Genomic DNA, 12,118 nt, shown 5'->3' on the forward strand with positions numbered 1-12,118 from the left:
CCACAACAAAGCTGCACATAAATAAAAGTTTTCCTTTCTCAATATATCATATGTTTTAACACCCGCCCATAATTATTTCAACTCTTCAATAAGTGGCTGTATATAAATATCAATATCATTTCTGAGACCTTTCTCTCTATGGATAATCATAGATAAGATAAAAGAATATTGCTTCATGCAAATCCACGGAGGCAAATTGTAAGGAATAAGCATTATAGGCCAAGTACTGTACAAAGTACTCATGATTTTAAAAGGATTAAATCCATCAGATGTTAGCCCAAGCCTCACATTCCGAGGATCACTTGAAAAGCTTGAAAATTTACGGTCAAATGACTTCCAAGCTAAAGAATATGCAGGATGGCTTAATAATTCATCATCAATTCGTTGATCATGATGCCACCTCATAGACTCGGTTGTCTTTGACGATATGAAAAGCCTTTGAAGCCTTGTTAGTAATGGAAAATATTGTCAAATCTTTACTGGCTTCTTTCTTGACTATGCCTCACCTTCATCCTTATTCATATCTTTTGCATTCCTATTCATCCAACGAGATGTACCGCAAATATGACAAGACTGTTGGTTTTTTCAATCACCCCAATACAACATATAGTCATTTGGGCAACTATGAATTTTGTCGTACCCAAGGCCTAATTCTTTTATGTTTTTTTCATATCTTTGATAAATGGGGGATTTTTGCAAACGAAAACACATCTCTCAAAAACTCTAAAAACAGTGTAAAAGAGTTTCCAGTCCACCCTCTAAAACATTTTAAGTGAAAAAGACGAATGCAGAAGGACGGTTTTAAAAATTTCGATCCCTCATAAAGTTCTTCATTCATTCATTAAGTAACTTATAGAACTTCGCCGCTTCTCCATTTGACTCTTCATCAGGTGCACTTCTTCCCGTTTTGATAAAAGCATTTTCACCAATATCACAATCATCAGATGCAATAATTTCAAGTGGAAACGATTGCAAACCATGACTGTGCATATTAAATGCATCCTGCAACATACCTTCCGTGTCATCTTCTCTAACAGACTGATGGTAAGCATTATGAAGATAAGTCAGACTGATCATTGAATAGGTTCTACGAGGTATACACTTTCCATAGAAAATCCATTTTTTATACCCCCGAATAAAGCCATCAACAATTAGATGTTCGTAGACAACTTCATCAAAATGCCAATTGATGTTGCCACACTTCTTACATGGGCAAAGAATCATATTCTCTTGGCTTGCATTTTGAAATGCAAAATTTAGAAAAGTTTGTACTCCATTGCGGTAGCCGTTGCTTACCCTTGACAAATCCATTTAACTCTTATCCATTTCGTAGTTCTTAAAGTCTAAAATTGACAATAAATTATGATTACTTAAGTATTCTAAATATATTTAAATCATGTCATTGTACTAAAATAGATAATATATATCAAGTATCTAATTATTTAAAAGATATATATTAGTGACAACATTTTGGGTTTATTTATAAGTATAATTAAAAGTAGGGAAAAACAATAGTGTTGCCCTAATTTACGTAATTTTATATATTTTGATCCAAAGTTTTATGTAAGTTATGATATGATATATATTTTATATTCTTTAAATGTTAGAAATTGCATTTTTTTATATTCTTTAAATGTTTATGTAAGTTATGATAATCATAAACCTTAAATGTTTATATAAGTTATGATTATCATCTTTAAATATTAACTTTAAATATTGACTCTTTTAATTATACTCTTTTAATTTTTAAATTTGTGTTTTTTATCACCTTTATGTTTACTATACTAAACATTAAAATCAATCGATTTAAATTTAGAATTTAAAACAAAAAATATAAGGGCGAAATTCACTGCTATTACCTTTACAAACTTTGGCCTGCTTAATTAGGTCTGACCAAAAAAGAGAAAGAAATAGAAAATTTGGAGCTTAGTAACTGCCCTGCAAAACCGTGCTCTATATAAAGAACTTGCTGATGTAAAAACTCATCTATGCTAAACAAGGATTCAATTACATCATGTATCAGGCATCAATATTGAATTTGCAGGAAAAGGGAAAAAGGGAAAAGAAACAGTGCTACTAAAAAATTTAGTAAATCAAACACTTATGTTCCTATTACCCCAATTTTCTAAGCACCCAACCAGCATAATAAAGATGTCAAACTGTAATTTTGCTTTTTAGTATACGTACTAGACCAGAGTTAACATTAGCCTAAAGTTTAGAGGATAAATGTGACATTAACCTAAAAAATCAAAGAGGTTTTCACCCTAACATTCGGGTTATATTTGCCAAACCCTCCTCCTCTTTTAATTTGTTTAAATTTATACTATTACATAGCTTTATATCAGGGTGGTTGTTATCATATCGATAATGGTTGTATCAAACAGTGTATATTATTTTAGTCCTTAATTGGTACAAAATAATTTAAATTTCATTCTAATCAAGATTTTCCATGTATTTTAACCTTTCATATATTTATACTTATTTCAATCAATACTAACTTAAACAGTGCGTAACAAGATTAGTACAAAATTTTTATATTTTAAACTTATTTTTTATATCTTAAATCATTTTAAAACTACATTAAAACTTGAAATTATTAAGTTAATTATTAAACTACTAATAATTTTAAAACTTATATTTGTATATAAATATGTATAATATAAATTATATAAATGTAATTGAATTATTTTTGCACATATATATTATAATTTATTAAGAAACTAAAATTAAACTATAAATATATATATGTGAAAATAAAAATATCAATAAATTCAAAATGATACATTAAAAACTACCTCGATTTACATATAAACTTGAAGTGAAATCGGTAATTTAGGCCTGGTTATGTGTAAGATTCAAGGATTGGTATTCATTTGGAATTTTCCTCAAGGCAGACAAACAATTAAACCATGATGAGTAAATCCTAATCTCAAAGAACAAACAGTGAAGTAAAAATAATTCTACAGAAACCCAACAACCTGTAACACTTCCTAGTTTTGAAAACAAATTTTGATACCAATTTATTTAGTTCATAATTGTAATTCTACAGTGAAGTAATAATGCAAATTCACAAAACTACTTAGTTCATAACATAAAATTTGTAGATAAAAATAAATTAAATAATCGTTCAATTTCTCACCTATAACACTCCCTAGTTTTGTAAACAAATTTTGATATTGCACAGTCGATTTTCACCAAAAACCTGAAACAAAACAAGAATCCGAATATTTATCCACTTGATTTTCTAGTTGATTTCAATTCTATCAGTCAAGTAAACAAATATGCAATCTTATATATACAAAAAAAAAAAGCAAAGAACGGACGAAAATGCTCGACTTTTTTTTAATTTTTCTCGATAAACAAACAGAAAAAACTTACACAGCTATGCAGCAGAGGAGTATTGACTGTAATGCAGCAAAGGGGACAGTCGATGGCGGTGCAGCAGATGGTCGGGGAAAATCTAAGGGATTTGGGGAAATATTTAGGGATTTGGGAAAATTTTTAGGAGAAAAAATAAGGGATTTCGAGGATATGATTTAGGGATAAAACTGCGTAAAACAAAACGGCGTCGTTTCGTTTAAAATAAAATGATACTTTGCGGCACTTTTCTTATAACGCCGCTAATGCTTGACCTTTTGCGGCGCCTTTCTCATAAACGCCGCTACTGCTTTACTTATTGCGGCATTTTTCCGTTAGCGCCACTAATGTATAATATTTGAGGCGTTTTTCCGTCCAAACCCCACTAAAAACGCCGCTAAAACCTAAAATGTGAAAGCAAGGTTGAAGGAAGTCAACTAAGTCTGCTAAACTTGTTTATATACAACATTCCAGCAGGGTGCACTACACCAAAACAGGCTTTTAGCGGTGCTTTTTTAGGCCTTTAGAAGTGCCGCTAAAAGCGCCGCGAAAAACGCCGCGAAAAACGCCGCTAATGACAGCGTCGTTAACTTTAGCGGCGTTTTTTAAAAACGCCGCTATAGACCATGACCTTTAGCGGCGCTTTTCCACAAACGCCGCTATAGATCAAGACCTATAGCGGCGCTTTTCCTACAAACGCCGCTATAGATCAAGACCTTTAGCGGCTCTTTTCCAACAAACGCCGCTAAAGACCATGATCTTTAGCGGCGCTTTTCTAACAAACGCCGCTATAGATCAAGACCTTTAGCGGCGTTTTTCTCACAAACGCTGCTATAGACGAAGACCTTTAGCGACGCTTTAATTACAAACACCGCTAAAAATACCGTTCTTTGGCAGCGTTTATGGAAAAACGCCACTAATTTTTTAAAAAACATTTAAAAATATTAAATATTAAAATCAAACATTATTAATATAAAAAATTAATTAGTATTAAATATATACTTTTAGTCAAAAAGATAGTATTTAATCATCTAATAAATTAATTTTTTAGTTAAAATATTTAAAAATCATGTTAATATTTAAATAGCAAAATTACAAGTTCAAATAGTGCAACTAATTGATTGCAAAAAAAAAATGCACAAGTTCAAAATGCACAGTAATAAACTTGAAAATTTATATACTAAAATGGTGATTTGACCTCCCTGGAGTTGATCCTAGCCCATATGGATCATCTTCATCTTCTTCTTCACTTTCAACTCTATGACCATCTTCTTCTCTGCTGCCTATGTGATTCAATTTTCTCCTTCATCATCTTCATCGTCATTATAAGGCACAAGTGACTCTTCAGGAGGTGAAGATGGTGAATCCACAACCCTCTGCCATTTTAAGTCTCGTTCCCCGTCTACACTATCACCAAGTTCCCTTTTTGCTTTCATCTTCTTTCCCCCACCTCCACTCTCACAATTTTTGCTGTTATACCACAGTAGCATTCATCAATTAAACTAAATTCCCATGAGATCTTCTACTACAACCGTTCACCTAAAATAAATGATAAAAAAAACTATACTTTTGGACGCTTAGAAAAAAAAAAGCAAGAAAATTCATAGCCAACTATCTAGGGTTTTTATTGTGACCACCTTCTGTGCAATTCAGTGCAATTGTTGACAAGCCCATTGAGTTCTTAGTACCCTTAGCAAGAGATTCCAAAGAAGCACCAGCCTGCAAAAGGATACAAAGAAATAGACTGAAACAGGGTTCAATAAAGTAGAAACACTTTGGAAGATAAAGTTGATTAATTATTTTTTCAATTTTTTTATTATAAAGATTAATATTTTCATTTGGATATATGAATGTCTGTGAATATATTCAGAATATATGCTTAGGGGCAAACAATGGCCTTACACCTTTCGTTAAATGGAATAAGATCAATTTTAATCTCTCAATTATTATATATTCAATTTAACTTTTTTAACAAAATTTTACTTTTAACCCCCAAAATTTTAAATTTACTTCAAGCAATGCATAAAAAATATCATAATTTTTTTTCAGAAAACAAAGGATGAAAATGAACTAAAATATAATGAAAAACATCAATTTTTTAAAAAATTCTCAAAATAATTAAAATCCGATGATTGAACCGATTGAACTAGTTGTTACCTTATTTATAACTAAGTAAAAAACATGAACAAAATTTCGGATTACACCAACTAAATTTCTTTCATCAATGCTTAATAAACCTCATATACTCGACATGTAATTATAGTATGTTTACTATATACATAAAGAATGAGTAAAAACTATATGATCAAAAGCAAATATTTTTTTGATAAAGAAATTCAAATTTGAACCCGCAATTGCAGCAGTAAACTATGCATGTTATCCAGTTTCTGTTTAAGTTCTTTAATGGTAGTAAGGTTCACCTGGGAAGACTCTGAATTAGATGATTCAGTGATGAGAGCGGCACACTTGGCTTGTGAATCTGAAACTGCCTCCGCAAGCAAAGCCAATGTTGTGATACTTTGAAGCTTGCTGCCTTGACTGAGCTTATCAGATGAGAAAATCTTTTCGAAACCCTCGATTCCTACAAGTTGGTAGAACGAACTTCCAACTCAGGTCCGGTAAGATGTTAAGCTTTTTAACTGAATCAACTTAGTCGAAACATACTTACCGAGGTTGCTAAATTTATTCATGGCTTCTTTGCCAAGTGACTTTTCAAGCTTGAGCAACCGCAAGATTCCAGCAGTTAACCTACCAAGAAGTGAATGAAACCTTTATTTAAGAGTGTGATTGGAGATTACTACCTATGAAATCAAGTTCTTTTAAAAGTAAGATAGAATTTACCGGTTGTTTGACGGAGAGTTTAAAGTTTAGGGGAAAATGAAAAGTCAACGCAACATGATCCGCTGCTTTCTTCACATATGCAGGTTATTTTTAAAAAAAAAAAAGCAGTTGATTTTGAGGGAAGTAGTTTGCCTGCACCATTTTATGCGTACAAACGGTAAATTACATTACATTGATTTCCAGGCAGAAAAGTCCATTTTATGTCTCACCCTGAAAGAAGGAAAAAAAGAAAACATATTTATATTTTGAAACTAAAATATGTTTGCTTCTACTAAAATATGAACTGGAAGTGAAAAGGCAAACTCAGCCATGGCACCAACCATATTCAACAACTGATCTCTTATACTGTACACAGACTTCAGCATTGTATCCAGTGTTTCTTTGGCTAATTGGAATGACAAATCCGACTCTTGTGGACACTGCATATCATTTTGGAGCTGCAGAAAGTGCAAGTAAAAAAAACATCATATCACTACTTTGGGAAAATAAAGAAAATCATGCAATCAAAGAAAAGTACATATTATGTTAACATTTTAAATATTTTTCTCAATTACCCAATTCCATACATGTGAAAATCTCCAATCTGTAACATAAAGGCATCCATGGCAAATTCCAAGCCATTGTCTTTAAGCGTGGCAAAGAATTAAAATTGATTTAAAATTATTTTGATTTAAAATCTTAATTATTTCTCAAAATATTAAAATTGAAATTTTAATATATATTTTAAGGCAAAAAATAAAAACCACATTCATAATACTGAATAACTAATATACACATTTCTAATTTTCTCTCAAGCTTCTTGCTGGTTTGCGGGCTATGGAGAGTTGATAAATCCGTTGGTTTTCTTATTTGTTTCTCAATCCAACTTCATCAAGCTTCGTTTTCCTGCAAATTCATACGCTTTCGATCTCCATTATCTCTAAATCCAAGCAAAGATTTTTATTTTTTTTGAATTTCTTCCATTCTTGTTTTTTCTTCGATTTTTTAAAGGCTTTTATTTTATTGGTTGGCAGTTGATTTTCTGCGTTTCTGTTTTGTCTTTTAATAAATAGAAATCCTCAGCTTTTAGATCCTCTTCTGGGTTTTACTTTGTTTTTCATTTAGATTTGTTTCAATAATTTCCTTTTTAACTCTCATTTTAAAGCCTTGGATTTTTGTTTCTTCATGCAACAAGTTTATCATTTTCTTTTTAATGTTGCCAAAATCTAGGGAAAGCGAAATCAAGAAACAACCAGAGGAAGTAATTTCCATGTTAGATCCAGCTCCAGCATACAACAATCAAAACTAAACTCGAAAAGGAAACAATTATATAAAAAACTTAGCCTTTTAGTATAAAGCTAAAATAAGTAAATAACTAACATACCCAAAAGGTTCTTTGTTTTTATTTAGCTAAATTGCCAGATTTGCATCAAACTCAACAAGCCATTTTTCACTATCAATCCTATTCAACAAAATCAAGGGGGGTTGAACCCTAAAAAGAGAAGAAAGGTGGGTTTACCAACAAGAAGAACAAGGCGTTTAGCAGGAGGAGAGAAGCGATGGGAGACAAGATCCATGCCATGAACAATTGGGGTCTTGAAGTAGATGTCGAAAATGCTTAACATGTAAACGGCATGGAGGATGACACCAAGTATAACCACCCATGTTTCTCTTCTTTTAACCCATTGTCGTCTCCTGGGTATGCTTGATTTGCCTAGCTTCGAATCTCGGTTACCCAAGATCCCACCTATATCCACCTTTTTCGTTACTTTGGTTTCTCTGTTGTAACCCATAATTACTTGGTCTCACCTCTCTATAAACTCTTACAAGAAAACCTCAAAGTGAAGAAGAAATTGGGAGAGACGCAGTTTAGGGTTTGGATTTGGTTGAAAAATGACAGCTTTTTAACTATAAGAGAAGAAGAATCTGTACCCTTTGAGGAGATGCAGAGGGCTGCCAATTTGGGGAAATAGGGGGGAAAAATAAAGGGAATCGGGGTAGGGGAGAGATGATTTGGGAAAAATAAAATGGGGAAAAAAGAAAGATTTCTGGGGATGGGGGGAATCGATTTTGGGAAAAAGAAGGGGGGAAAAAGAATATATCATTTGAAATTTTGGGATCCAAAACAAATATATATAAACACAAAACGACGTCGTTTTGTAAAATATTAGTGGCGTTTGAAAGAAAAACGCCACTATTGCTCTTCTTTTGCGGCGCTTTTCCATAAACGCCGCTATTTCTTACATTTTGCGGTATTTTTTCATAAACGCCGCTAACGGTCCATTTTTTATAATTTTTATATTAAATTATTATATCTTTCATATAAATTTTAAATAAATAATTTTTTGGCAATTTTAAGTAATATTTAAAAGAATTAGATAAAATTATAATTTTAGTTTTTGTATTTTATTTTATTTGTTATAATTTGGTCCTATCCAAAATAGATAGTTACTTATCCATATTAATCATTACTTTTTTTAATTTATTTATCAATTTTTTTTATAATCTAATATTTAAATATATCAAATGGTTTAGATTAAATATTTTTAAATATAAAAGCATTAATTGATTGTATAAAATTTCATCATTTAATAAATCTCAAGTAAACCTTAAATCCTAAATCATTTAATATATATGAAGTTTATCTATCATCTCTTAAATAATTTAAACTATAATCATAATGTTAATATAATAAAATTAATATTATCTCTTTTACAATTATATAAGGAATTATTTAATATATAAATTAAAAAATATTAATTAATCTAAACCCTAAACCCCTAATCACTATCCTTTAAACCCTAAGTCACAACCCCTTAAACCTTAAACCCCAACCCTTAAACCCTTAAAACCTAAATCTCTAACTATTAACCCCTAACATCTAACACCTAAACCCCTAAACCCCTAAACCTTAAATCCCAGCCCTTAAACCATACTCCCTAAATCCATATTGATCCCTAAATTAACCTTAAAATGGTAACTCCTAAACAGGCCTTAAATCTTAAATTAATCATATACCTTAAATAAAAAAAACCCTAAACTATAGTGATAATTAATATAATATTTTAAAATTAATACTATCTCTTTTACGATTATATAAGAAATTTTTTAATATATACATTAAAACACAATCAGTAATTATGTACCCAAAAAACTTTAAAAATATTCTAAATAATAGTATTTTTATTTTTCCATGTATTTTATTTCAAATTAAATTCTACGTGTGACTATTTTTTTAAAGATTTTAAATATTCAATTAGAAATAAATTAAATTTTATTTAATTAATATAAAAAAACCAATTAAGATAAAATACATTTTGCGGCGCTTTTCGAAAAATGCCGCAAAAGATCAGAGCATTAGTGGCGTTTTCCCAAAAACGCCGCTAAAAACCAAAGCATTAGCGACGCTTTCCCAAAAGCGCCGCTATAGACCAGAGCATTAGCGGCGCTTCATCAAAAACGCCGTTATAGACCAGAGCATTAGCGGCGCTTCACCAAAAACGCCACTAAAGGCCAGAGCATTAGCGGCGCTTCCCCAAAAATGCCGCTAAAGGCCAGACCATTAGCGACGCTTTCCCAAAAACGCCGCTAAAGGCCAGAATTTTAGCGGCCCTTTTTGAGAAACGCCACTAAAGCCCTGAAAACTCAAAGAACGATGTCGTTGGGCTTGGTTTTTTGCGGCGCTTTTCGAAAAACGCCGCTAATTCTCATTTTTAGCGGCGATTTCCAAAAAGCGCCGCTAATACTTAATCTTTAGCGGCGTTTTTTATACAAACGCCACTAAAGACGCCGCTAAAAGCCTGTTTTGGTGTAGTGGTGGTACTACATTTGTAATTCTAATTGGGTAAATTAAAAGAGCACAGAAGAGGATGAACAAAATAAATAAACAAAGTCTGCGTCAGAATCATCCATAACATAAAACAAAGAAAAATTGAGGTAAGCATGGAGACACTAAAGATAAGGTGTTTGAATTTAGACAAGTGAGCTTCACAAATTATTTGATTCGTTGGATGAATACAGTCAAACGAATGAAACATGGAAACCCACATTTCTTCATTACAAATGAATTAATTGAGTATTTATATTATTAAAATGTGTTGTATCGGTACATCTTTTAGGCAGACTGTGTTGGCCATTTTTTAACAGATAATTTGATAGTAAAGTCTGTGACAAATTCTTAACATCATGCGGTTATCGTTATAAGATGTATTTTGATGATTATCATAACCCATAATGAATAGCTTAGGCGTGACAAGGTAACAACAACTTGATGGTTTCATTGAACAAATTTCCTTAATATGATGAATAAGTTGAAGATATATAATATGTATTATTAGAAGATAATGAGGTGAGTTATATGCTTAAAGATTGAAAATTATCCCACTTGATGATAATCTAAAATTCTGAGGGTTGCCATGGGAATTGTAATATGGGGAATGTTCTATGTGATTTGATTCTACTCTCGGTAGCAAAAGATGTCTACTAAATTCAACTTAAATTAGTATTTATGGTATGAGATTTAGTACAGCTGAATTAGGTAGGATTAACTTCAAATTATGTTGTCGATTGAGTCTTAACTTGATTGGTATAAATATTGTTATCAATGTAAAAAGACGCGGGTTCAAGTATACTGAAATGCGTTATCCTCCTACTTAGGGGTTGAGGAGGATAAAAAAAGTTCAAATTGTGTCAACAATTTTTTTAATTAATTTTTTGCTTTATTCATAGATATACCATTTCTACCTCGTTTAGATACTAATATAATAAATAAGTAAAAAAAACTTATTTATTACATGTGTCTTAAAATAGTTAGCCATATAGTTAATAATTTTTTAATTATAATTTTATTTTCAATTTGATTTACGACACGATATAAAATTATAATTATAAAAGTTTTAAAAAATCTTATTGTGTATAAATTATAATTATTAGTTAAATTTATAGTTTCCAAATATAATGTGAGCCAAAGAAAATTACTATGAATACCATTAACTGTTATGTCAAACATAATTTGAGCAAAAAAATTATTTTTGAAAAGATAAATAAATTTTATTTCCAGTTGAATGCTTTTTATAAAAAAATTTTGGTAGAAAATTTTTTGAACTAATTGGTAAGAGACATATCTATTTTTGGTGTTGAAGGGAATAAAAGAAAATAATAAATAAGAGGGTTTCTAAAATAATTTACCCTATTTAAAGTGTGGGAGCATCCTAAAACTTTTTTCGACAACCAATGAAAATAAGAAATTTACATATCAAGTCCCTAAATATTTTAAGTTATCATTTTTAATTTAGAACTATTAATATGTCAAGGACACCAACAAAATACTACATCAACCGTACTATTTTGATAAATAATTTAATAGACATACCATTTCATTTTTTTTATTGGGTTAAAAAAACCGTTACTATATTTCAAATTTTCAAAATGGAAAAAAATTTGTAAGAAAAGAAACATGAAAATGATGGATGTTTTTGGGAATTGCACTGTGGTACTTTTAAGAGTAAAGTACGACTGTACCAAGTTCCACTTCTATCTTGCATTTTGCTCGTACTAGTCTCCTTTAAGGAAAAAAAAAGATTATGAACTGTTAAATAACGGCTTAATAATGAAAAAATGTAATAAATTTATCTAAGCCTGAACATTAACCTTAAATCTGTTAAATTATTCTCATAATCGATTAATTAAATTATTAAAAAATTTTAAAATTTAAAAAAAATTTAGTTCAATTTAATCGATTCATATCAATTTACAGATTATTCAATCTAATTTCTTTTTGTTCAAACCGATACCCAAGTGGTAAGGTTTGGTTGAAGAAGCATGGTTTCAGCCAAAAAAAGGAAAAAGAGGCGCAGCGTTGAATTATGAGGAAGTAGGTTCCGTCAGAAACAAAAAGGTGGTATGATAGTAGTTTCCCATCTCAAAGCATCACCAAAACTGA

General features: G+C 30.7%; 1 protein-coding gene across 2 annotated transcripts; it reads right to left on the reverse strand.

The window, feature by feature from the left end:
- Positions 1–4,392: 4,392 nt before the first annotated feature.
- LOC105778221 (uncharacterized) lies at positions 4,393–8,255 on the reverse strand. Of its 2 annotated transcripts, none has more exons than XM_052621791.1 (7): positions 7,697–8,255; positions 6,519–6,635; positions 6,199–6,408; positions 6,026–6,105; positions 5,778–5,938; positions 4,995–5,076; positions 4,393–4,896 (listed from the first exon to the last, which is right to left on the reverse strand). In XM_052621791.1, exons 4-7 carry the CDS (start codon positions 6,045–6,047, stop codon positions 4,883–4,885), a joined length of 279 nt encoding a protein of 92 aa, XP_052477751.1. In that variant the 5' UTR covers positions 6,048–6,105; positions 6,199–6,408; positions 6,519–6,635; positions 7,697–8,255; the 3' UTR covers positions 4,393–4,882. The 2 variants fall into 2 exon arrangements, with proteins under 2 accessions (XP_052477751.1, XP_012457338.1); XM_012601884.2 differs by having other exon boundaries at positions 4,393–4,827; positions 7,697–8,253.
- Positions 8,256–12,118: the final 3,863 nt, after the last annotated feature.

The sequence above is a fragment of the Gossypium raimondii genome, chromosome 10 (assembly GCF_025698545.1).
Source record: "Gossypium raimondii isolate GPD5lz chromosome 10, ASM2569854v1, whole genome shotgun sequence".
In the NCBI taxonomy this organism is placed as follows: Eukaryota; Viridiplantae; Streptophyta; class Magnoliopsida; order Malvales; family Malvaceae; genus Gossypium; species Gossypium raimondii.